General features: G+C 38.5%; 1 protein-coding gene across 3 annotated transcripts in view; it reads left to right on the top strand.

The window, feature by feature from the left end:
• ANKRD12 (ankyrin repeat domain 12) overlaps window positions 1-25,654 on the top strand; it is a 59,577-nt gene extending 33,923 nt beyond the window's left edge. For 2 of the 3 annotated variants that reach the window (XM_054631156.2, XM_054631184.2), the window contains 8 exons: window positions 683-883; window positions 4,091-4,233; window positions 5,769-5,916; window positions 8,345-13,026; window positions 19,101-19,199; window positions 21,339-21,482; window positions 23,960-24,055; window positions 24,380-25,654. In XM_054631156.2, the coding sequence (XP_054487131.2) occupies window positions 683-883; window positions 4,091-4,233; window positions 5,769-5,916; window positions 8,345-13,026; window positions 19,101-19,199; window positions 21,339-21,482; window positions 23,960-24,055; window positions 24,380-24,565 (5,699 nt within the window). In that variant the 3' untranslated portion in view covers window positions 24,566-25,654. Of the gene's footprint in view, window positions 1-682; window positions 884-3,273; window positions 3,482-4,090; window positions 4,234-5,768; window positions 5,917-8,344; window positions 13,027-19,100; window positions 19,200-21,338; window positions 21,483-23,959; window positions 24,056-24,379 lie in introns of those variants that run through there. The other variant, XM_054631199.2, reaches the window with a different exon arrangement.
• The last annotated feature ends 1,926 nt before the right edge of the window (window positions 25,655-27,580 follow it).

Below are 27,580 nucleotides of genomic sequence, written 5' to 3'. Positions count from 1 at the left end.
CACTTTGGAGCAGGATATTAATTCAGGAGGAAATGGGACCATTTCCTTCTGATTCAATGGGAGAGGGGAGACATTCTTAATTCACCATTTCAAGCTGTCCTTGGTCCAGCTGCATTTAAAAAAAAATCTTTATGTATGTATATGTTCTACAGGTGTAAAGTTTTTACAAAATTGCTATTTAAAAGCAAATGGGTGGGTTTCCTTAAGGAACTATCCAATCCACCCAGCTGTGGAACTTAAGGAACTATCCAGCTGTCCAGCTGTGTTGGTACAGGTGATGATTTGTATGTAGTACAATACACAGACTGTAATTCTTTAAACTGGCATCCCACTACATAAAATTATGGTGGAATTTTGCTGGAGGAAGGGGAAGCAGAGTAGATACTGATCTGTGTGATCTCACCTTGTCTTGATTCAGGAGAATTTATACCCGAGTATTTGAACCTTGTAGTTTGGATAGACTTCATCTTTCCTAGAAACTTGCTTAAAATAGTAAGATTTTGCAAAATGCCCTTTTTCACATTGGAAATCAGCATTGTGCTGACACCTGTGAAGGGTGAAATGTCTTTTATTTAAATATAATTATTCACTGTCATTTATCATCTTTGAAGGCAAGTGTTGACAATCTTTTTACTTCATCTCACTTTAATTAACAGTGACCATTTAAAAACTTGTTTTGTAGATTCCACCTTAAATCATTCCTTACAAACAACACCAACACAAAAGAAAACTCCAACCTCTTCTTCAAGACAAAAGGACAAAGTTAACAAGAGAAACGAACGAGGGGAAACTCCTCTACATATGGCAGCAATTCGAGGGGATGTTAAACAGGTCAAGGAGCTAATCAGATTAGGTGCAAATGTAAATGTAAAAGATTTTGCAGGTAAGTTAATATGAGTACTCCTAACTATATAAATTAAATGTAAGACTGAATTAATTAACAGAGGTTTCCTTTCAGTTCATGTTGTATGCAAATAAAAAATATAACTTCATGGAAATTCCCAAAGGTGTGTTTTTCATTTCCAGTGGCAGTGGTAGTACTGGGACACTGTAGTACATAGTGTATGATTAGAAGAGTGTTTTAATCCCGAGAGGTTTCAGTTGTGTCCAGGGCCTTGGTGCAGTAGATATTGACAGAAATCTGTGCACACAGATTCTGTGTTCTTGCTGAACTTGGTAGGATTGTGCTGAGACTGTGGGCTATGTAAGGAGATGCAGAGTTTAGTAGTGGTGGAGGTGATGGTGCTGTGATGTGCAGTGTCTTCACTGGGACAACTGATAGGCAGCAAGGCAGAGGAGAGTGGTATGGTTGCAGTTGTCATCTTGTCCTGCTGGATTAATGACAGCTTTGATATGTCAGTATTTGATGTGTCAGTATTTGCTGTGATTTACATAATGGTTGATGAGCTTTGTTAAGTTGTAACATATACAATATTCTTAGGTTTATGGGTCTGAATTATGTTCTCAGGGAATGGTTGAGAGGAGTTGAGGTAGCAGGCCCCTGTGGAAGAAGCTGAGAACTATATAGCACAATTAGTTGTCAGCTCAAACTTGACTTCAAGAGAAGATATTAATGAGATGAACTGAAATCTTGACTTTAGGTAAGAAATAGATGGGTAATTTCTTGGTTTTAAGAGGGTAGCTGAATTTGTATTTGAACATGAAGCTGCCCAGGACTGGCATGTAGAGGAAGAGAAGAAGACAAGCAGAAGTAGAACACTATGAGATCTTCAAAGAAGTTGAGAGGGGAGATGAGAAGAACTTGTTGACAAGAGCAATTTTAGAAAAGGAGGGGGAGGTTCAGGGGAAGACAGGCCCATAGAAATCACTGGGAGAATAATAGAAACACTTGAAGAAGAGATGTAGTGGGTTGACCTTGGCAGGCTGCCAGACACCCATCCAGCTGCTCTCTCACGTCCCTTCCTCAACAAGGTGTTGGGAGAAAATAAGATACAAAAAGACCCTTGTGGGTTTTATTAAAGACCATTTAATAAGAACAGCAAAAGCTGCCTGTGCAAGCAAGGGAAGAAGAGAAATTCATTCACTACTTCCCATCATCAGGCAAATATTCAGTCCCTTCCCAGGAAGCAGTGCCTCAGCAGGTGTAACAGATGCTTGGAAAGAAAGACAATGCCATTATGTACAAACTACCCTCCTTCCCTCTCCTTTCAGTGAGCTTTTATTCCATGACATCCTGTGGTATGGAATACACATTTGGGTAGCTGTCCTGGCTATGTCCCCTCCCAAACTCTGGTGCAGGAGGAGGGAGAGAGAAAACCATGACATTTCACAAGCCCTGTTCAGCAGTAGCCAAAACACCAGTCTGCTGTGAGTGCTGGTGTTGCTCCCAAATGCAGTGCACATTACCGTAGGGGTTGCTCTGAAGGAAGTTAACTTCACAGTTTCATCTCGGTCTGACCTAGGGCAGATATTTTATTTTAAAGGCAGATGAAAGGAAAAGGACAGTGGCTGAGAACTGGTTCTGAGAATCAGCTGGAAACAAGTTGTTGGAGGCTTCATTCAAAATTCTGGAGGAGTTGTTTGGGATCAAGTGAGATATTTTTTTATTGGTGATCTGAAGTGAGAAGCAGACATGGCTGAACTTCAAAATACTGCACAGAGGGAGAGATCAAGAAGAGGGGGAGGATTAAAGTAGTGAGTCATGAGTGGAGAAAAGTAGGAATTTAGGATGCAGTGTAGTTTAGAGAATTAGAGGTTTTTTAGCTAAGGATTTGGCAGAACTAAAGGAGCAGAAAATGAATTAGTAATGGAGGAAGTAACCCTGTTCATGGGATATCTGCCAGAATGATACTGCCGTGTGAGAACAAGAGTAAAGGAAACAGATACTGACAGCAAGCCAGCACTAGAGTTGGCAGGGTGGACATTGTGAAAGAATGGAAAAGCAAAGCAGTGGAGAAAAATAAGTTGTGAAGGTAATTAATACAGAGAATAAAAGGGATCAGAGGGCTGAGAGCAGAAGAGTGTTATGTTGGTGAGTGTGAAAAGGGCAAATGGCAAGAAAATGGAAAGGTGGAGGTGGTAGCCAGACAGTGCTGGAAGTGAGTAACCCAAGTGATGATTGAAGAGGAAATTTAGTGTATGAAGAACAGAAAGAAGTGTTTTGCTTTAGAATAACTTAGAACCTTTTTTCTTTTTTTCCTTTTTTTTTCTTTTTTCTTTTTTTTTTTTTAGCTGCTTTTAAAATTTAAATGAGTGGCAGCTTGGAAGTTGAGTGAAGGCTGAAGGTGAGAAATCCCATTACTGAGGGATTAGATAACTTAGGGGTTTCCTGTACCTCCACTTCATGGATGTACAAGACTGCTACTGATTAGATACAAAGCTCATGTGATTAAACTCTTTTATTGGTTATGTTGGAAACAAAAGTTGAATGCCTCCCCAGAACTGGGCTTTGAGAAGGCATCAACAGCAGCTCAGGTCACCTATGAAGTGGAAGTCATCAAGCTGGGGAGAGGAAATTAAGGTAAGGAATGTAGCATGTGTGGGTTGTCATCTTCAATTGACACTGCTACAGAGAATGAGCACTGAACTCGAGGAAATCATAATTGCAAAAAATGACTAGTGTTCTGGGAATTACCAGAATAAGTTCACTGCCATTATTTATTAATAGCTTGTTATCTAGCTGCTGATGTTGTTACTGATTCCTAGTACATATTCAGTAACTCTAAAGGAGCACTGGTTATGGCAATCTGCTACACTTACCATTTCCAATAGTGTGGTTATCAGAGGGTTTCCATGTATTATAATATTATTTTTATATGTATTTACCAGAGTTCAAATGTTTACTTGTCAAAGAATCTCTGACATGTTTGGCCTGGGGATTTTGTGCCAGATTTTGTCTTCTACAATTTGATTTGTGATTCCAGTGTTTAATCTCAGAAAAACTTGGAATTCGATGTGAGGTTTGAAGTTAATAAAGTGTGTGTTGTTCATCATACGGATGGCATTGCTGTTCTGCCAAGTACTGTGTGTGAGAGTGTTTTGAAATGTTCAGAGGCAATAGAGATCTATAGCACAGGAATGAAAAACCAAATCTTTGATCTTTGTCTTAAACCTACCTTCTTCCCTCTAGGTTGGACACCACTGCATGAAGCTTGTAATGTTGGTTACTATGATGTTGCTAAAGTTCTGATAGCAGCGGGAGCAGATGTGAACACACAGGGCCTGGATGATGATACCCCACTTCATGATTCTGCTAGCAGTGGACACAGAAACGTGAGTGTTCTGGGAGAGTGGGAGAGGGATAAATACGTGATTTGAAATGCTGAAGCTTCAGAAATCCTGACTGTCCTCATTGCAGTCATATGGCCTTGTAGTTCTACTTCTGCTGTTTTGGGAGCAACCTAAAGTTGTTCTGATTGTTTCATCTGACTTCTGTTGCCAGATATTTTCTACTAGTATCTGTTTTCTTAAATATTTAAAAGTTTCATCTTTAGTTTCTTAGTAAATAAGCACTTAAGTGACTTTTTTTGAGAAACTTTTACTGTATAGGATTCTCAAAAGAAAATGGTCTCCTAAAAGTATACTGTGGATTCGTGTATATTGTACATACATGCTTATAAATATTTCAAGGTATATATCCTATATTTCTTTTTAAATTGATGTATATATATTCTTCTTATTTTTTTAATTTAGCAATCAGCACTTAATGGAGAAGATAAATGGAGATCTGTAGGTGCTTTACATTAACTTTCAAATTGTTCTTGATTTCTGCTAATAAGATGCAGAAATGACTCTGCTTTCCCTTTATATCTCCTTGATTTCATTACTGGGTATGCGATCTGTTGTATAAAGCAAAAGATAGAATACATCCTTAAATCAAGTACGCCTTGCAAACAAGATGTTCAGTTTGAAAGGCTTTTCTGGAAAAGAGAGAAATTAATTATCATAATCTGTTGGGAATTTTTTATTAGCTGTTTAGTAACTGGTTTTTTAGGTATGTAAACAAATTGGGTCTTTAGATCACGATTTCATAGAGTTGTTGTAGAGTCTTGGAGAACAGGACCTCTTGCTTATCTGATACCAGTACAGGTACCTGTGGCCATCTCACTGGCATTATGTACCAGAATAATTCTGAAGCTTCCTGTTAAGGTATCACTGTCTGCTGAATTTCCACATTCTTTATACATAGGGAAAAAAAGTAATACTGGACACTGTGCTAATGCAGTGGCCTTGGATTCACTGTAATATTAACAAATTGTTGCATTTGATGATGGAGAAGTTGATGATTTTGATTTATTGCATGTAGTTGCTGGTGGGGTGCTTTGTTCCTCCACTAAGATACTTGGATCTCTGTCAGGGCTTTTTGGAACTGCTGGGGAAACCAATAGTACTGTGATTTGCAAAAGTTTATCTGTTCCTTATTGAAGTGGAATAAAATTTGGAGCAAGAGGGTGAATCAGCTGCAGAGGAGTAAAGAGCCTGGTAGGTGGGGAACCAGATAAATGGTGTGAAGAAACGCTAGAACAGCAAGAACAAAGGCCCCTGTTTCTTTCTTTTATAATGATGCTGTGTAACAAAGGGCAACTGTCTCTACTCTTCCCCTTCACCTCCTTTACAGAGCAGACTGTATGCACTGCTTAGACTTTACATTTTAGTTGCTGAAGTCTTGCTTTCCAGTCTCAGTATCATAGATAGGACTTAGGATCACATATCGTGTTACTTACATTTCATTTGCAGCGGGGTTTTTTTTATGCTGGTCAAGTAACATGTTATGGATAACCTCAAAGTTGATTTATTTAATGCTGCAGATTGTGAAGCTATTGCTTCGACATGGTGGAAATCCATTTCAAGCCAATAAGCACGGGGAAAGGCCTGTTGATGTTGCTGAAACTGAAGAATTGGAAATGCTATTAAAAAGAGAGGTGCCCATCTCTGATGACGAGGACAGTTGCTCAGGTAAAAGTAGCTATTTAATTGCATACTTAATGCATCATTTCACCTAAGTTTGAGTGGCCTTAATATTTTATGTAGTGTAAGCTATTAAGGCTTGCTGCAGGTAACAATTGATATTGCTAAGGTTCCCTTTCACTTATATTTTAGAGGTCATTTGTTAAATTTCTCAATTGAATTACCTGAAATGTATATTCTGATTTTTTTTTTTTTTTTTTTTTTTTACTTTTCTCTCTGTCTTTAGTAAGCCATTCCCACTTTGCAGATCAACTCAATATCAGAATGATGATTTTACCAGAGAAAGATATAGAGGAAAATACCATATTTTTTATGATACAGTGTGTTTCTGAGATGGTTTGTTTCATGGTGAAAAATATCCCCAAAGTCACTTCCCATCTTTAGTAGATCAATCAGAAGTCAGTGTTTCACATGGGTGTAACTTAGTTACTCAGTGTAGAAAAGGTCATGCCAGTGGGTGGGACCATTGGTTTCTGTGGGTGACCAGGTAAGTAAGTTGCTGAAGGGGAGGCAGTAATTCTTGGTCTCTCCTGTGTTCCTGCAGATTGAGGAGTATGTAACACCTCTTGGAGCACAGAAGGAATTCTGTTGCCTCCTCAGAAGCAAAAGATTCTTGATCATGAGTAACTTACTTGAGTATCAGACAGGAACTTTTCATTTGGCTTTCACAGAATATTCAACAATTCAGAATCTTTTAGATAAAAGAAATGAGGTGGATTGAAAACTGGCTGAACATCTAGGCCAGAATGGTGGTGATTAGTGGCACAAGGTTTATTTGGAGACCAGTAACTGCCTCTGTAGTTTGGATCAGTACTGTGTCCAATCCTGTTTAACACCTTCATTAATAGCTGGGGTAGAGTGTTCCAATGGGAAGTTTCCTAATGACACAGAACTGGGGATTCTGAGGAGGAGTGGGTGGTGCATCAGAGAGTTGTGCTGCCATCCAGAGGAATCTTACCATGTTGGAGAAGTGGGCTCGTGGGAATCTCATGTAGTTCAGCAGGGGGAAGTGCAAAGTCCTGCAGCTGGGGAGGAGCAAACATCCAAGTAGCTGTGCAGATTGGGATCTGACCAGCTGGAAAAGCAGCTTTGCAGAAAAAGCCCTGGCTCATGCTGAACAACACCAGCTTGACCATGAGCCAGCAATGTGCCCTTGCTGCAGAGAAGGCCAGTGGTGTCCCAGGCTGCAGTAGGAGGAATGTTGCCAGCAGGCTGATGGAGGTGATCCTCCCCCTCTGCTCAGCACTGGTGAGGCCACAGCTGCAGTGCTGGGTCCAGGTGTGGGCTCCCCAGTACAGGAGAGACATTGACATCATGGGGAGTCCCCAGGGAAGGGCCAGGAACATGACAAAGAGCCTGGAAAAGCAAAGGCTCAGGGGAATCTTGTTGATGCATAAAAATACCTGAGGGGAGGTTGCAAAGAGGACAGACCTGGGCTCTTGTCACTTGTGCACAGTGACAGGACCGGAGGCAGGGGGCACACAGTGAAACACAGGAAGTTCCCTCTGAACAGCAGGAAACATTTTTTTCACTGTGAGGATGACCAAGCAGTGGCAAGGGTTGTCCAGGGAGGCTGTGGAGTCTCCGTCCTTGGAGATAATTCAAAAGCTTTCTGGGTGTTGTCCTGGGGAGTTGGCTCTGGGTATCCCTGCGTGAGCAGGGTGGGTTGAATAAGATGATCTCCAGAGGTCTCTTCCAACCTCAGCCATTCTGTGGTCTGTGAAAAGCACATGAAAAAGAACATCATGTCACATGATTGTAAAAGTTGGTTTCTCTACATAAAACGCAACACCCTAGGAATATTTCCTAGTCAAAGTTTCGGTATACTTCAAGGAAAAAAAGTCACATTGCCCTATGTTCTGATGTAGTGTTAACTTTTTTGGCATTAGAATAACCTGAAATACAGTGTGTGGTCCTTCTGTTGTAAGGGACAGTTGTGGCATCACTTCACAGAATCAACTTCAGCTTAGTGAAAGCATTGATCTTAAGACAAATATTTTTACATATGTGTAATAGAAACTTGTTACTATTCAGCAACTGATTTCTCAACAATCTGTGTAGGGTATTGTCCTTTAGAAAGAGTCAGGTTATACAGCAATTATGCACAATAGGTGAAGTTTTCAAAATTTAAACTGCATTACTTTTATTAGATATAAATGTTATTTTGTATTTTTACGTGCCTAAGTGAGAGCTGTAAAGGAAGGGGAGAACTTTGATTTCAAGACCTTTTGTTTTCTCTTAAAAAGCTTAATTCTAGTGAGAAGTTTTGCTGTGTGTTTAAGATAGGTTCTATTCTTTTTTCATTTGTAAAGAGGTGACTGCTGAACTCAACTCTTCTGTCCTGAGGTATGACAAGTGTCCCATCAGGATTCAATTTGACTTTTTTCAATTTCAATTTTTGCTTTCCTTACTCTAGATTCTGAAGAAGCTCCATCTGTAAATCCTTCCAGTGTAGATGGGAATGTTGATTCAGAAGCAGAAAAGGACTCAGTAGCCAACAACAGCAAACAAACGGTCCCTAGTAAGGCACCCCTTCCATCTGCTCTAGATGAGTATGAGTTCAAAGACGATGATGAAGATGAAATGAAAAAAATGATTGATGACAAACATGTTCTTAGAAAAGACCCAAGGAAAGAAGATGAGACTGAAGTTGAAAAGACCAGCTTATTTGTGAAACAAGAAAAAGTTGTCTTTTCAAAATCATTCAAAAACAAAAAGCAGAAACCCTCTAGAGTTCTGTATTCAAGTTCTGAAAGTTCAGATGAAGAAATAATGCAGGACAAGAAAATGGTCTCTCCTTGCTCTGTTTCAGAGACATCAAATTCTGATGTCAGAGCAAAGAAAGAATATATGGTTACAAACGAGCACAAGCAAAAGGGCAAAGTTAAAAGGAAAGTAAAAAATCAAAGCAAAAATAAAGAGAATCAAGAAGTAAAGCAAGAAAAAGAAAATGCTAGAGTAACAAATATAGCTACTTCTGGGTTAGATTCTTTAGATAAAGCTAGAGAGGAAGAAACCTTTAAGAAGTCTTTTACCTCAAAAGAAGATTCTTCTTTACATCTGTTTCATATCACTGCTGGAAAATCTCCAAAGCATCCTTGTGGGTTAAGTGAAAAGCAGTCAATACCATTAAAGCAAGAAAACACCAAAACTTGCTTATCACCAGGAGGTTCTGAAATAACACTGCAATCTGAATTAGTTCGGTATGATCACAACACTGATTCTGATTATCTAGTAGAAAGTTCTAGTGGCAAATCTTGCAAGCACAAAGAAAAAAGCAAGCATCATCAAAAGGATTTTCACTTGGAATTTGGTGAAAAATCTAGTCCTAAAATTAAAGAGGAAGATAATAGCTCAACATTTGAGAATTCAGAATATACTTTGAGAAAAATTGACAAGGAAGGTAAAACACTTAAAAAGCATAAATTAAAGCACAAAGAAAAAGAAAAGGAAAAGCACAAAAAGGAACAGGATGGGGAGAGAGAGAAACAGAAACATAAAGATACTGGTAAAGAGGTTCAAAGAAGTATTGAGTTTGACAGAGAATTTTGGAAAGAGAACTTTTTCAAAAGTGATGAAAATGATGATACTTTGATAAACACAGAACATGAATCTCTTTCTTCAGACAGAAGATCAAAGCTAGAAAAAAATGTGGCAAAAGAAGATAAGTTAGTTAAGGAGAGACAGTTCCAGAAAGAGAGAAGTATTAAAGATGAGAGAGAAAAAGAGAAGAGCAAAAAGGAAAATGAGAAGTTTCTCAAGGATGAAAAAACAAAAGATACAAAAGAAGAAAAAGAAGTTACGCTTGCAGATAAAGAAATTGAATTGTTCTGTTTTGGTGTTAAAGATGAGGCAGCCAGCATACATATAGTAGAAAGAGAAACAGATACTGAAAAGCAGGAGAAGAATTTAAAGGAAAATAAAGAGAAGACAGAAAAGCGACTCTCAATCAAAGAAAAAGATTTTGAAAAGATAGAAAGAAAACATGGAGAAAAAGAAAAAAAGTTAAAGCATGAATACAAAATGGAGAAAGATAAAGCAGAAGTAAATGAGAATACTGAGAAAGTAAAGGAGAAGTGCAGTTTTCAGCAAGCAGAAAGGTGCCATAAGGAAAATGATAAAGTAAAAAGCATGGGTGCTCTTAAAAAAGTTGATGACAAGGAAAGAAATAAAGAAAAAACTGATAAGAAGCATGATAAAGAAAAGGCTGATAAAGACAGACACTGGGCCGAAAGCAAAGAAAAACACTGTACTGAAAGAAAAGTCAAACAGTCTGAAAAAGAATCTGAATATACTAAATCAGAAAAAAATAGAACTAAAGAAAAGGAATTTGAAAAAAAAGACAAATCCAAAGACAAGGAGACCTCATCATTAGCAAGCTCAAAACATATGCAAGAGGAAAGAAGATGCCCTATTACTGAAAGTAGTAAAACAGTTCATGACAAACTGTCATCTTTGAAAGAAAAACCAAAAGATGATTTGTTGAAAACTCCAGATGGTAGAGAGAAAGATAAAAAAGATAAAGATATAGACAGATACAAAGAGAGGGATAAGCACAAAGATAAACTGCATCAAAGTAGTTTGCTTAAACTAAAACTTGAACATGAGAAACTTAAGCCTAAACCAGCTCCTGCATCGAAGGATGCTCGACCTAAAGAAAAAAGATTAGTCAACGATGATTTAATGCAAACTAGTTTCGAAAGAATGCTTAGCCTTAAAGATCTGGAAATAGAGCAGTGGCATAGAAAGCATAAAGAAAAAATAAAACAGAAAGAGAAGGAACGTTTGAGAAACCGCACTTGTTCAGAGCATAACAAAATGAAGGAAAAACCCAAACACTCATTTGCTGAGGTAAAAGGCAAAGAACTGATTCGTTCAAAAAGTTCCGAGTTGCCAGATGTTTGTGTGAAGGAAAAACAGCAGAAAGATGCTACAAGTAATAGATCACAGTCAGTAGATACAAGAAGTGTCAATGTTGCAAAGGCTTCATTGGTTTTAGATAATTTAAACAGATCCCCCAAATCGGAAAGTGAAAAGATGGGGCTGAGCTCCAGGTCCGTGTCCATGGTTTCTGTTGCAAGCTCTGAGGATTCTTGCCATACCACAGTTACTACTCCAAGGCCTGTAATCGAATATGATTCAGACTTTATGCCAGAAGGTTCCGATTCCCAAATGTCTTTTTCACAGTCACCATTTTTGGCAAGTGCCAAATCACCAGCCCTTGTGGAAAAAGAGGCCGATGGTCTTGCTGAGTTGCCAGATCGTATTAAGCCGCCTTTCACGAACAGGCTCCCACAAATGTATGTTAGATCAGCATCTGCTGAAGATGTTAAGTTGGTTTTAAATGAGTGTAGGCCTGTTATAGAGGTTCGAAGATGCAGCATGCCTGCTGCAGTTTCTGAGCATAGCAAACAGCCTCGAACATCAGAAGAAAACAACCAGAATGCTCTGCCGTCAGTTCAGATTTGCAATAGCACTTCTCCTAAACCAGAGCTACTGTGCAGCGCGCTTGAAAGAGATTTTCAAAGCAGTGTGGCTGTTCTGCAGTCAAACTTCACATCATCTCCCAACAGAGCTGTTAGCAGCAAGCAGGCAACAACGGGGACAAGCACCATTAAAGATACTGCTCAGATGAGCCCTTTGGAAGACTCTAACATGCATTTAGAGCCATGTAGTCAAAGTGGTGTGACTCAGCAAACCAAACCGTGGGATGTGCCTTTTGACAGACTTAACTCATTAAACAATGACTTCAGCAGCTCAGGCTGTGGTGTACCAGAGCAAGATGCTAAAAGCATTATAGCAGTGCATAATTCTGAGAGCAGGACGTTAAAAGAGCAACAAGTATCTGAATTTTTGCCTCAGCACTCTGAAATTAAAGGAAGTTCCAGTTCTCAAGAATCTGCATCAATTTTGCCTTCACAGTCGCCTTGTTCTTTGCCTATCCAGCCACTTCCAGTTGTGTCAAAACACGTTTCTTTACCAGGCATTATCAGTCAAGATTCATCATTAGTACAGCAGCAAAATGTAGTTCAGACTGCAACTTCTCCTTTGGAAACAGATACTACTAGTACCAGAGAGCTGGAAAACGCTTTCTTCCCTTCAAACTTTAGGAAGACTGATGCACCCGTGGCTGTATATTCTGAGAGCTCTGCAAAAGATGTTTCACAGAGCTATGAAAAGGTGAATGATTTACCATTAGAGAAGGATACTCCTGAAAGTGATTGCAGTTCACAGTTAAACGTGAACTCACTCAGTAGAGTTGTTTGTAAGAATGCCCTGAGTGAAGTGGATGGTAACACAGCAGATACTTCAGATATTAGAAATGAAAAAGACCAACAAGAAAAGTTGGTCTCTGTGCATGTTGTTGATAGTAAAGCCAATGTTGATCTCTGTGAACTAAGTTCAGGAATGTCAAAGGGAATTACAAATGAATTGGTTAATAAAAGCCCCTGCACTGCAGACAGAGAAAATGTGTTGGTGGATGATCCACCACAGTACTCCTCTATATCAAATTTGGAAAATAGTTCACAACAGATTACACAGGAAGAGGTGCATAAATACAGCCAAATAGTTAAAGTAGAAGAAGAAGTTGCTGAGGATCAGAAGATGGAACAGCAAGAAGTACCTCAAAGAATCACAAGGAACAGAGCAAATTTGCTTGCTAACCAGGGCAAGCAGAATCCTCTTTGCTGTACACAAACATCAGAAAAAGAGTCTGAATCGTCAGCATCTATGAAAGCAAGAATTAGATTAACTGAGGATGATGATGCTCAGGTACATCATCCACGTAAAAGGAAGGTGTCACGCGTGCCTCAGCCTGTACAAGCGAACCCTTCTTTGCTGCAGGCCAAGGAGAAAACCCAGCAGTCATTGGCAGCTATTGTTGATTCTTTGAAACTTGAGGAGATTCAGCCGTACAGTTCTGAGAGAGCAAACCCCTATTTTGAATACTTGCACATAAGGAAGAAAATAGAGGAGAAGCGTAAATTGCTGTGCAGTGTTATTCCTCAGGCACCTCAATATTACGATGAATATGTGACCTTCAATGGCTCCTACCTGCTGGATGGCAATCCCCTGAGCAAGATATGCATCCCAACTGTAAGTAACGTGGTCTTTCAATATGCACTGCAATGAAAGGCATGTTTTAGTTTTGTTTTTGTAACTTCCATATTCTTCCTAACTTGCTTCTGAATATTCTGCTGGAAGCAGTAAGTTGACCTATGTCTAACTAATATTGATTAATAGCATCATATGTAAAAGCCCTATTCACTGGAAATACAAACAGTGGTTTCACAGTCACTGTGAGACAAACCATGTATGACACCTGTCAAGGGCACACAGACAAGTACTATATTTCAACGTATGTAAAGCCTGCTCTTTCAGAATGTGAAGTAAATTATTCAGAGCTTCTCTGAATTTCTGCTGTCAATAATTTTGTTAAAACTAATTAGTCAAAGCTGTTTCATTTGGAGGGGGGTGGACATGCAGTGCTTCAAAATACCAAGTCTGTTGCCAAATGTTTTAAGCAGGAGAGTGCCTGCCAGCTATCTCAAAAGCAGCAGATGTAATCTGCTGTGCCCTGGCTTTTGTAATCCATCAATCTAAAGTGTTCATAATTTTATTAAATAATGTCAAGGGTTTTTTTTCCTTTTTACTGAAGAACATCTGTCATTCAGAGACACTTGTTTAGGTCTAAGCTCTCCATTTTAGAATGGTCAAGTTACAATGTCAGCTCATCTAAGGTAACTCACCCTTACTTAAGAGTAAAAAGCTTTAGCTTTTTCCAGTAGAGTTGAGGATTTCTTTGATGACATAGTGAATGGAAGTTTAATGTGTAAATTTTAAAATGTTTGCTTCATTATGCAGCTAGTCTTAATTCCCTGTACAAGCTGTTTGTTCTCATTTTTTGGGAATTACTAGGCCAGTTACAGTCTGAGGAAAGATGTGGGTAGGACCTTTTGCAAGGTCTGTAGGTGAACCAGGGTGTAGGTAAGCTTTACCACGATGTACCAGGCTGTCAGCCTTCCCAAGTCTGCAAATCTTTCTCAGTAGCTGTTGCAGCTTCTGTAACATCTTTATCACTGGAGACACAGATTTAAATTTTTTTTAAAGCTGCTGCTAGTCAAGTACATACTGTTTCCAAGCTACAGCTTACTGCTTTGGCATCACACTTCAGTGCTTAATTTGGGATAAGTGGAAAGTAGAGAGGCATGGAATATATTTTTTCCTGGCCCATCTTCTACCTGAGCAATAGAATTCAATTCCCAGTCATAAATGGCAATGTGTGTGTAGACACCATAAGGAGGGCAGAGCTTTTGATATTAAAGCACTGCCTTATAATTACTTCGTACCTCTATTGCTGTGTGTAATAGGAACTCTGCAGTTAATGAAAATAAATTTAGGTATTAGAGAGCAAAATCTCAGGTAACAGGTTCAGAAAATAGCAGAGATGGATGTGTGCTTCCTATTCTCAATGGCTTTTAATTACTGTTGAAAAAAAACCCCTCTTTTAAAAAAGTTGATAAAACGTAAGTATGTAATTGAAGGATTGTAGTTACTGATTTTTGTCTCATTTAGATTTCTGGTTTGCTTCCTTACACATGCATGTTCTGATGGTAATGATATTTTGAACAGTTAATTGTTTTGTATATGCTTTGATGCTCCTGGTAATATTCTACAGATGTAGAGAGAACAGGTGGAACTTTTTATTTCAAGTTCCTAAAAAGGAAGAAGATAAAGTTTGAGAAGCCAAAATAAATTATTAGAAAATTGGTGATTATTTTCATTAGAATTAAAGTGTAAGAAAAAGCATGAGTTTTGCTCTAAATAAGAAGATACTCTAAGCAATTCAGTTTCGTTTGTCTGAAAAATCTCCAATGCGACTAAGTGCTTTATTTAATTACTGTCACTTGTGTAAATGTACAATTTTGATAAAACTTCTTAGGTTTCCTTTCAGAAAAAAATACTGTTTAAAACATCAGTAATATTTCAGATTTAACTTACTGGCAGAATTGGCTTGTGTACACAATGTAATGATTTTATTTTGTCACCATTGAAAATCACAATCATAATAATTCCTGTTACAAGTACCATAAACAGGAGAATTGCTAAACTAAGGATCATTTCATTCTCAGAAATGAGTGTTTGTTTCTTGTACACATTGTCCAACAAAGTGAAAATAAAGACTAGGCTTTGTCTCTCTGAAATATTAATAGCATGTTGTTATGCCTATAATGCAGAATTTAATGAGCAACTGTAAAAATACCTTTTTGTCATGTTTGTTTTGCAGTTTTTTCCTTCAATTCTCTAATGATTCTCTGTTAACCAAATTTTTGCCTCATCAATTTACATAGAGAGAAAGTAGATACTCTTTCTTTAATTATTCCTGTGTTACAGATATCCTTTCTGTAGGTCTGTGTGGAGACTGTATATTTATTTAGCTCTGACACTCTAAAACTGGGAATGGTTGGTGTATGGAGCAGTGTGTTTACTGTTCTCTGCATTGGAATTTTAATGATGCACTGTAGTTTATCTGATGAACTTCAGACATGCTGTAGGTGGGAACCAGGAGATGGTGTGCTGAAACCTTGTTTCCACAGCCTTGTTTATATATTGTAATTTACAACCTGGATCACCTAAGGCTGTGAGGATATTCATGTATGAATTACGGCTTCCCTCTCACCAGTACAAATACAAAACATAAGGTAGGACACATCAGGTCAGTTCAAAATAGAAGGAAACAAATCTAAATCTTCTAACAGAGAAATTTCAATTGTACTTGGCTCTGTTGCCTTTCAGGTTATTCCATGTTCTACAGGGTTCAGTCATCTTTATCTGTATTGTTTCCTGAGAGGAGGTGCCAGGATGGTTCACTGCCAGCCTCCTGTGCCTATCTTTCAGATGTGTTTCTCATAAAGGGGATTCTGTCCAGTCTCCCTGGCATTGCTGTAGAAACTCAAGTAGTAAGATCTAATTTTAGGGGTGTTACCAGAAACATGTTTTCAAAATGCATGAAATAGAGCATGAGAGTAGGCCAGTTGTTTGGATGACATAGAAAAGTGGAGGTTTGTAGCAGCAAAATGAGGATTGAAGGTTTATAGAGTGAAGAGTTGATGCTGTAGCTGTATTCGTTTCAAAGCATGCAAGGCCTGCAGGAAAGTTGCTGATGGATTTTGATGTGTTGGGAGATGGGAAGGGCATGCCTTGAACATGAGCTCTGGCCAATCAAACCTGCTCTAATGGCTGGCTCCAAAGGAGGTGGAGCAGAGGCACAAGGCCAAGATCTGTCTGGCTTTTCTGGGTCATTTCTCAGACTGGGAAAAGAGAATTCTCTGAAGCAGGCAGGGCCCCTTTGTTTCCCTCTCTTCTGTATGGAGTCTGGGCCCTTAAAATAGTTTGATACTTGGTTATGCAAAAACAGAGGGCACCTTTTTTTTGTGGTGTTCAGTTTCATGCTCTGTTCTTGCAAGTCCAGCTTATGTGTTTGTATTTTCCCTAGACAGTTTTTTGTGTTCTCTTTAGTCATAGTTTCTTTGACTAGAAGGTCCAGGAGGCTCCTCTGGCTGTTCCTGCCTCAGAGCCTTTAAGTCAGACCTTTTGGTCTCAAAGAAACCAATTTCCTTTGTCTGAATCCAGTGCTGGTTCACAAGCTGGGATTTCCAGCAGGTGGTGTGCAACTGCCCACATCCTGTGTTCAGACTCCTAAGGATCTGAGGCTCACTCTTCCCAAGTTTCCAAGAAGAGAGGAAAAAACAGAAAATTCCATAAATGTCTGTAACCAAACGTAGTATTTAGGTGTACATTTTGGCAGGTGGTGCTGAGCTGGGTGGGAGTGAAGAGTTTATGAATTTATCCAGTGGCAATTGGGATCTCTGGAGTCATGGAGACCTGTCAGTGTCACACAAGTCTGAACATAATCTGTGTTCAGGGCTGAATATAATCTGCTGAAAGAGAGTTCTACATGTTTAAATAAAAGTCCACACAAATGATCAGCTCATTGTCAGATTATTTCTATGATGTTGATTCTTATTTCTGTTGCACAATTAAACTGTCTGTAAATTTAAGGGAATAACATTTTTAAAATATTTGGAATGTAGTGACATTACAAGGGTGAATGGCTTCAAAGTGAGAGAGAGGCAGGTTTAGATTAGGTAGTAGGAAAAAATTCTTCACTGTGAGAGTGGTGAGACACTGGAGCAGGTTGCCAAGAGAAGCTGTGGATGCCTCATCCCTGGAAGTGTTCAGTGCCAGATTGGATGGGGCCTTGAGTAACATGGTCTAGGGGGTGGCATCCCTGCACATGGCAGGGGGCTTGGAACTCCATGACCCCTGAGGTCCCTTCCTACCCAGACCATTCTGTCCTTCCTTCCCAGACCATTCTGTGATGCTGTGAAATTGTTCAAGTGATATGGATGCTTGCCAGCTCTGAAATTTTTATTTCTGGAAAATCCAGGTGCATAAACCCAAAGCTTATTTAGATACTGTGTTTTGCTTCTTATCTGTGTGCTTTCCTGTAAGCAAAACAATGGAGATGTTGGGAGATGTTTTGGGTTTATTAAAATTAATGCTTGGTATTATTTACAAGCATCTTGTCTTATTTTTATTGAAAGACTCTGACAGCACTATTGTACTGTATCATGAATGCAAAGTCTTCAGGAAAAATATACTATAGGAGGTGTATTTGTTTTTAATATTGCTGTTTTACACAAAATGGCATATGCCATAAATGTGACTGGTTTGAGAACCAAATTTTTTTCACTAAGTGAAATGAAGTGTATCTTGTTTTGTAGTTTGAAGGAGTTGAACATCATTTTATGCAATATAATAATTTAAGGAATTAACTGCAATCAGTTATTCAGATTATGTCCTATAATTCCAGAGACATTGGCTAACTTCCAATTGGGAAAAAAATTATCCTGAAATAATTTTCCAATATAATACTAATTCAAGCATTTCTGGTAGATAAATCACTTTGTTACTGGAATGTATAGTTGCAAGATTGATACTAAAAGTCTAGTTTAACCTACAGTATATCTGTATTTCCATAATGGATTTATTACTTCTTGACAGTTGAAGGATCTATTTTATTGAAAAGAGTTATTTATCTTTCTGCTTGTGTTAGGTATGAGTAGTAACTGCAGGTATGTATTAGAGCTGTGGGTTTTGAGTATCAGCAGTAGTAGCCAGTGTTTCATGTAGTTTGAATGAGTCTTTGCAAAGCAGTATCAGTGCTCTTACATCTGTCAGGTGTTAAAACACATGCTGAATTGTCAGATAGAACTGGCACAAAGGAAAGTGAACTTTGGGAGGAGCCTTAAAACTGCCAAGAAGTTTATTATTTACTTCTGAAAAAGCATCTGATTTCTGCAGTTGCCAGGAGGGCTCCAGGTGCCTTGTCAGTGTTTTTCATACAGCTCAGACCAGACAGTAATTCTGGCTGTTTACTATAATTGACTGAAGTTGCAGAGTGTTTATAGTATAGCAAATCAGTAACAGCATTGATATGTCACTCAAGTCTATTTGATTTTTTTAAATTACTTTCTTTCTAAGGAATAAGTTTTTTAAAAAACTTACTTAAATAGCTGATAGGAAGAATCACCTTTTCAAGCTACTGTCTGGGTCTCTAGTCTACTTTTTGTGCTTGCCTGTGTTCTGTGTGATTGCAAGATTAGGAGTATGGCTGGTTATCTTTTTGCAGTATAAAATGTTGTGGCTGTTGTATGAATATATCAAGGGGTTTGGGGTTTTTTAGCAATATTTTACTTTTTTACTTACTTTTTGCTAGGCAGTTTTTATCTTCTCAAAACGAACAGCTGTGCTTTAAAGAATCTTCAGAACAGGAAGCAAGTTGTATTCTTACTATATTCTACAGTATAGCCTTTTAAAAAGAATAGCTATGGAATGTTGATAATGACTGGTTAAAAGCTCTAAACAGCTTGAAATGCTGTTTTCACTTGGGTTTATTAATTTTATGGTATGGAATTCTTAAAACCTTTTACTGTAAACACTGCAAACACATTGAATTCACATAATTAATGGAAAGTAAAAAGTAAAATTATTTTTCTTTAAAAATGCCTTATTGTTTCTTGGGGGTTTTTTTAATAGATCACATAAGCCATGCTAAACATGTGAAATACACATTCACTATATTACTTATAAAACTTTTTCCACAGATTACACCACCTCCATCACTGTCGGACCCACTTAAGGAACTATTTAAACAACAGGAGGTTGTAAGGATGAAACTACGTTTACAGCACAGTATTGAAAGGGTGAGAATAATTTATTTTTTATGTCCTGGATTTAAGCTTTAGGATTTTTTGCCTTTTCAACAAACAGACTACATTTTTCTTAATTTAACAATGTTTAGAAGTAATCTTCTTTCTAGCCAAATTTATTAATTGGAGAAACTTTGAAGGGGGGGGGGGGGGCAAAATGATTTGAACAGCTGTTTGCAGAACCCTCAAGTTGGTAAGATGACAGCTTTTTCCTTTTAATTGCTCTGAGTTGTGTCCCAGATTTATCCTAGAGGCAGAAGCTTCACACTGTAGTTTTGAAAGCTAATGATGGTTGTAGACTTCAGAATCAAATTGACTGAAGATAGAGTAAATTCTGTATTGAGAGGAGACACGTGTGGCTCTATGACTGAAACATGTTTTTTGGCAATATTCTGCTCAGAAACTGCCTAACGTTGTATTAGAGCTACATCTGTCATCATCACTGATTTTGAGCACAGAAATAGAGAAAATATTCCTGGTTTAGGAGTATTCTTTAGTTTTAGGTTGCCCTTTTTCCTTGGTAACCTAGCTTTAGATGCCAGTATTGTGTGCCAGATAGCTTGTGGGCACAGACAGGGCCCCTTTCTGACATGGATGCATCACAAGGATTTCCACATAGTTATACAAGAAGCTGCCACATCAAACCCAGTGTGATACTTTTTCAATTGACAATTTCAATGTGACTTAACAAACCCAGCTGAGAGAGGGGTTTTACTTGAATTCAGTATTTCAGTGAAGAGTATTAAATAAGCAGCACAGAAATTGTAAACGTGGTTCAAGTTCTGAGTGAAAAGAAATCAGTTGCAACTAAAAATACTTTGGCCACCAGAGCAAGGGAAGGGATTCTGTCCCTCTACTCTGCTCTGGTGTGACATCCCCCCCTTAGAGTGCTGCATCCAGCCCTGGGGTCCGCAGCAGAAAGAGGACATGGACCTGTTGGAGTGAGTCCAGAGCAGGGCCAGGAAACTGATGAGAGGGCTGGAGCACCTCTCTTATGGAGAACAGACTGAGAAAGCTGAGGCTGTTCAGCCTGGATAAGAGAAGGCTCCTGGGAGACTTCACTGGGGCTTTTCAGTACTTAAAGGAGCTTATAAAAAAGAGGCAAAGTGACTTTTAACTCAGGTAAATAGTGGTAAGACAAGGGGAGGTACAGTTGTAAACCAAAAGAAGAGAAATTTAGATTAGATATTAAGAAAAATTCTTTATTGTGAGGTGGTGAGGCACTGGAACAGGTTGCCCAGAGAAGCTGTGGGTGCCCCATCCCTGGCAGTGTTCAATGCCAGGCTGTTTGGAGCCCTGACCAAACTGGTCTAGTGGAGGGTGTTCTTGCCCACAGCTGGGGGGTTGTAGATAGATAATCTTTAAGGTCCATTCCAGCACAGACTCTATGATTCTAACCAAAGGAAAATTTGGGTTTTTCTTTTGCTGTTTTCTGAAAAACAAGAAATATAATATTATAATGCGCCTTTTTTATTTTGATAACAATTAAAGCCATTTTATTGTAGAGCAGCAAACACATACAAACATTTTTCTGTGTCTTAAAAATTGTGCATATTCCTAGTTATTTTTTTCATATAGGCTGTTGTTCAAATTATATCCACTTTATAGAGCTGTAAGTCAAGTTTTGTCAAGTGAGTTGTATTTTTGTTGTCTCGGTTTAGGAAAGAATATTTATGCAGATGTGAACTTAGGGAGTTACTGCATGTTATTTTTAAAAAAAATTATGCAAAGAATGCATTTCTGCTTCAGTTTGCTTGGCCACTGTGCCTGGAGAAAAGGCTTCATACAGTTAACATTCACAAATGTGTATTCTAAGCCTATGCTCCTCCTACCTTTCATCTTTCACCACCTTCATTAACCAGGACATGCCTCAGTAAGTGGAAAAATTCAGCCATCAGTGGAGGTTGGGGCTAAGGAGAAGGTGTTTTCAGTTCTGACATCTATGGGACAATCTTTGCATCATCAAATTGAAATTTCCTATTTGATTAGAAGAACAACCCCTCCTACCTTCAGAATCCAATTTCTCACAGTGTTCAAAAGTGTAAGCCCTGAAAAGATATGTTTGAATTAGTGGACATTTGTATGAATGTTAAACTTACTAAATGTATATCTGTATGTTGATATCTTAATTAGGAAAAGCTTATTGTCTCTAATGAGCAAGAGGTTTTACGTGTTCACTACCGAGCAGCCAGGACCTTGGCTAATCAAACTCTGCCCTTCAGTGCCTGCACTGTGCTCCTGGATGCTGAGGTGTACAACGTGCCTCTGGATGCTCAGGTAAAGATTTGTCCTTCACAGCTCCAGACAAAAAGGTCTTGCTAGCCTGGCTCAAGCATTCAGAGAGAATTCTGTTCCCATAGCAAAATTGTTGTTGATTTGCCTGGAATTAAGATTATGCCCATGATAGGTTGTTACTTATATTAGGCCTCCATTGGGTGTACAGTAATGGGAGGATATGGGTGTATGTATGTGTTTTTTCTGTTTTCTGCCATGTCTCGTTTTCTTTCACGTCCAGGAATTATGAGATGGATAAAATAAAAACATTCCTCTGCTGATTTTGTTATAAAAAACAGATTTCAGTCATAAACAGAACATGTTTTTGAAGCTTACAAATATAGCTTAAACAAGAGCAAAGAAATTATCAGCATAGAAGATGACATCTACCAGTAATCCAGATAATTGGAATGCAGTAGTGTGTGAAGTGATGAAATTGGTTTATGAACTCTGGAGATGTTTGTGGATGTATCCACATTATACTTCCCTCCTCTGTACAAGGCAGCTGCTAGAACCGTACCATAAAAAACAGATGACCAGCAGTGAAATGTTGAATGCTACCAGATGAAATAACCTTTTTCAAAATTACTTCAGACTCCATATGACTTACTTGTGCCCTGTTATTTACATGTTCAGTGTGAGTATTTAGTCCTGATTAAAACATATAAAATAAGAAATGTGCTTCACAATCTGTGTATGTTGTATGGACTGTCACTCAAAAGTTGGCTGCAGCTGTATCTCTAAGATAAAATAATCTCATGGTGTTGGTATTTTGTGGACAGTTTTTCCAATTAGCAAACACAGAACCAGCATTTGACACCTGTTAGAGTGGCTGTAAGAAGCACATAATGCAAGGAGGAAATGTTGATGTTTTGGGTGTAATAAAAGTGTTGGTGCATTGGATGTTGGGCATTTTAAAATGAAACACATACATTTCCAACATATGGGAGATTTTACATTAGTTCTGCAGCCCTTTATAGAATTATTGCACCTTCCAGTGTTTTTTCAGTCAGTTACTACATTTTTCCCCTGTCTTTAAAGAACTAGAGCTATGCCCTACAAGGTGATTCAGCAGGAGATAGCAGTTTATGGAGATTATATTGTCTCATTTTAAGCTTCACGCAGATAAATCGTTAAAGCATCGTTTCCTTAGTACTTCTAACTGATAGGGCAAAAATTTTTCTCTTCCAAAATTTGGAATATCCTTTGCTTTATTTCTGCTCCAATTCATAGGCCTTGAGCTTTTTAGAGGTGAGAATACATGAGTTGTGCACATAACTGCATTTTTGTAGTTAACATTTTACAATTTGTTTTAAGTAAGCTGATTCCATATTTGAATTTATGAAACAAAAGGAATCTTTGTTGGGGAGAAGTTGAGGTGTGCTCCCCAAGTACTACCATTTTTTTTACCATCTGTACAATAACAAGAGCAATAAAATGCCTCTCCTTCCCCCTCACTGCTTCAACAACTTTGTGTTTTAGTCTGTGGTAATTTTTCTTAGGAAATTATATTGCATATAATGTTCAGCAAATCATTAAATATTTTTTTTATAATTGAAATCAATGTTTTATACTACCAGCTTGATGGTTTGATTAAAATTTGTTTAATGGGAAGAATGTAGATGCATAAGAAAACATTGTCTTGTAGTGCATCCTGCAGTTTTCCTGTTACCTCATTAGCAAATACTAATTTTGTTCTCTAGAAAGTTCAATCTTTGCACATTTGGTTGGGCTTCTTTTTGTTCCTTCTGCTACAGTGTACAAATTCCAGCAGTGTCTTCTTTTCTCTCTGAAAGAGGAACAGCAGCTTCTTGTATTTAGTGGTTATCACTTAAATATTAGATTGGCATAGTCTGGCTTTAGAACTATGCATAGAGTAGATCTAGTTTTTCACAGTGGACAGATGTGACATTCCAAATCCTTTTGAAAAAGTTGGAATTAAAAATAAAACTATTTCATTAAGCAGGACGTAATACAGGTCCGCTCAATTTTTTAAGCTCCTTTTGGGGATTGTGATGGTGGAAATATTTTTTAATTGCTTTCAGTACTTGTGTAACTTGTCAGTTAAATGAAGCTGCTTAATTTTTCCTTTATTAATGTTTTTGCTTTTCCTTGAGGGATATTGACTTGATACTGAATTTTAAAGAGAAAAAAGAGAGACAGTAATTTTGTGGAAGGATCTTTTATTAGGTAAGACTTTAGGGTGTAAATCTTTAGGCCTCCCATTCTAAATTTCAAAACCAGAGCACAGTAAATAGCTTGAGGAAATCTGAAAATACCCATTTTTAGTGAGCAGCTGGCTCACAGAGGAAGTGTTGGTCAACATTTATATTTTCATATACCTTTGTACTTTGAATCTGTTTTTCCATGGGAAGCAGTGTTTGTGGGATTGTTTACTGTTTATGTCCCACAGGGTAGGTTTTGTGTTTTAATGTTTCAGATTGAATCATCAGGTTTTAATAAATTTTTGGTTTTTGCAGACTGATGATAGCAAAACATCGGTGAGGGATCGGTTTAATGCAAGACAGTTCATGTCATGGCTGCAGGACGTGGATGATAAATTTGACAAATTAAAGGTACACTTCTTGGTTTTTCCACTTAAAAAAAAACCCAGACCAAAATTAATGTCAACATGAAGATGAGATTAATAAAGAGTAGGTTTGTGTGCAGTATCATGGGCTTCTGTGGAGGCAACGCAAAGGAAGGTCTATCAGTATAGAAAAAACCTAACTTTTGTTGCCATGTAGTGTAGTGGAATAGTCTGCAAATTTCCAAATATATACTGGGGGAATTATTTACTATCAGCAGAGAGGCTCTTAAGAGATATTTCCTATGTTCAAACTTGCTGCAATAGTATTTTTTCAAATATTTCAATAACTTCTTTCTCGATTTTAAACCAGACGTGCCTTTTGATGAGGCAGCAGCACGAAGCAGCGGCGCTGAACGCAGTGCAGAGACTGGAGTGGCAGCTTAAACTGCAAGAGCTCGATCCTGCCACCTACAAATCTATCAGCATTTATGAAATTCAGGAGTTTTATGTTCCTCTTGTTGATGTTAATGATGACTTTGAACTGACACCCATATGACAGCCAGCACTGTTCTGGCTCGTCCCTCCCCGTGGACAGCTGGAGACTGAGGTGCAGTGATGCACAAAAGGTATTTTTTCTTTTGAGACAGAGCACTTAATTCTGTGGAATACTACCTTTCTCCATAATTCAGGTGTTCCTACAGAGAAGTGTGGCACAGACACTTGTTCAAACACAGAAGATGGATGCTGATTTTAAATTCAGATTCCCAGTAACTGCTGTTATCTCTGTTTTAAAATTGCCTGTAGCTTTAGGGCTTATTGCGGAAAAAGATGACAAAACCTGGTGAGTTTACAGCGCTGGAAGCTGTTAATAACTAAAACATCCACCAAAAAGCAAACGATACTTAAAATGTGCTATAAAGCTTTGTATTATGAAACTTCAGTAACAGTTGAACTCCCACAGAAAAATGATGAGAAAGCCTGTGGAAGAAAGTGTAAGACTTGGAGGAAAAGAATCAATCTTATTATGTTTTGTAAATTACTGTACAGATTTCTTTTTTGAAAAAGATGTAATATTGTCTTCATTTTTAAATAATTTATTTTATACATATTGTGCAAATGTAAATAGTCTTGTAATTAATGTTCAAACCTGTATAAAATAGATATTTTAACTGTAAAACTGTTTTTGTCTAATGTTTTATTGGACCAAAGTTGTCGTTTTTATTAAGTGTAGTGTGTTCCTGGTTGGCAGTTCCTTTTTGTATGGCATGCGTTTGATTTAGCTGCTTGTTTCATCACCATAACTGTAAGAGGATTGAACTGTATTGCATGCTCCACAGGACTCTGAACTCCTTCCCTTCAATAACTGATACCTAAACTGTTGTAATATTTACAAAATCATACTTCATATTAGTCCGTTGTTGTAATGCCATACCTATGACTTCCTATACTGAAAATATTTTTGTGTAAAACAAAAAAACCCTTTTGCTCTTATATGGTGGTCTCGTAATAGAGCCTATTTTTTCCAACAAAATGCCTTTGAATTAAAATTCTTAAATTGTATATTGTCTATTTTAATATTAATCTATGGAAGGGATATGTAAATAGTTGTAAATATAACACTTAATAAATTTTATTGGTCATGTTATTAGTTGGAATTTCTTAGTATTGGAACATTTGATACATCAAATCTTAGCATTCCTGGAATATATAAGGAGACTCAATGGAAAAGTTAAAAAAAAAAACTCCATGTTGTGAAATTTAATGCTTTTTATTCTTAGTATTGTTAATGAGCAGACAGTTAATTATTTATTAGTAGGAGGTTACAGATATTCATGAAAAAGATTTGTTACCCTCCAGGCCATAAATTATTCAAGAATGCTTGAGATCTGATGTCTGTGAAATTATTTCTGAAGGAAGTGAGGCTTGGGCAGGACAGCTGGTTACTCAGAATAAGAGATTTAAAATCCTTGGTTTTGAACCAATTTTTAATGAGTGGGTGAGCTGCCCCAGACAACTTATTCCTTGTGCTTGTGTGACTGTCCAGAGGGCATTTCCTGGGGCAGAGGGCAAACGGGCAGCGAACAAGACACTCTGTGTACAGCAGACTCCTTCCCTGTGCGCATCACTGCTGGTGCCAGTTTAGAATAAATAGTAACTCAAGCACAGGAAAGCCAATTAATATGTAGTTCCTGCCCTGTGAGTTGTTGGTTTGTTTTTTTTTTTTTTCACTTTTAATTTGTTAAGTACCTGTGGAAGGAGAAGTTGTTCTTGCTTTTATTACAGGAATATCTTCCTGACCTCATTCAAAATTAGAACTATTGAGGAAAAAGCAAATTTCTTCTCCAAGTTAAATACTCTTCTGAACATAGCTGTAAAATCTTAAAATGCTGCAGAAATCTGTTTTATCTGCTTGAAAAGATGAGGAAAAATGGATAAAGCTGCAAGGTGTTAAGTAGAAAGTGGGTACAAGTTACTTCTATCAGATACTTGCTGGAGTAGTAAAAAGTAACAGAAGTGACTGGAAGTGGCAGAAGTACGAGATAGCAGTAATTAAGAAGCTAGCAAAAAGAACAGAAAATAAACTGGGTTGTAGAAGTCTTTGCTGTGTTAGAAAAGGTGTGACAAAAGTACTTGGTCTGCAGGAGACAAGAAAAATATTTTGGCAGTATCTTGTAAGGAGATCTGAAGACAGATGTTTCTTAGCATTAGTCTGGGTCTTCTTTATAAGGAGAAACTATTTCCCAGTGTCTGCAACAGAGTTTTTACAATTGCAACTTCTTAGTAAGTTTTATTGCTCCAAATGTTTCAATCCCATAGATAATGATCTCTTGGCTTCTCTGATTTGAATCCAAGGTTTGTTCCCTATTTTTTTTTCCTTTTCTTTTCTTTCCCCGAGTTTACTCTGTGGGATGATACCTCCTGTGTTGTTTAAGGACAGCGGCCTGTGGATTTACCTCAGCAGAGTGCCAGGAGCTGTGAAGAAGGGATGAGAGGAATACGGTAGTAACGCGTTGGCACAGTGGGCCTGTTTCCCTCGCCAGGGTCCAGCTGCCTCCTGGGAAGCCCGAGAGCTACTCTCAGTTTCTGGGTACCCAGCCAGGCTCCTGTTGTGTTTTTCTTCTAGGGACCAAACTTGTTACCTTGGTCCCTTGGGGCTTGGCACGTGGGAGGATAAAGCCGCCGTCCGGCCGCGTTTTAGAGGTCCCGGGAGAGGTTGTCCGGAAGCCCAGGGCCCCTTCCCAATGCAGGCGGCCCCTGCCCTCCCCCGGGCACCTGCACCTTCTCGGCCATCGGGGAAGTTCATCGCGTTCCCCGCTGGCGCTTCCAGGGGCGCTGCCCCCGGTTCCTTTTCTCCCGCCTCCGTCCGGCCCGGGAGCGCTGCTCCGGGCGCCCTCTGCTCCCCGCGGCGACCGCTCGGAGAGACCCCCGCGCCCACTGCTCCTGACCCGGCTTCCCGGGCTGCTTTCCTGCCCACAGAACCCCGAGTTTCGCACTCGGGTTGCGGGGGGTATTCCCTCCTCCTCCCCTGAAGAAGCCTCTCTGGAGGCAGTGGCCTGGCCGTCCCGTGCCG

The sequence above is a fragment of the Agelaius phoeniceus genome, chromosome 1 (assembly GCF_051311805.1).
Source record: "Agelaius phoeniceus isolate bAgePho1 chromosome 1, bAgePho1.hap1, whole genome shotgun sequence".
Lineage (NCBI taxonomy): Eukaryota > Metazoa > Chordata > Aves > Passeriformes > Icteridae > Agelaius > Agelaius phoeniceus.
This window is presented reverse-complemented; position numbering and strand designations above follow the sequence as displayed.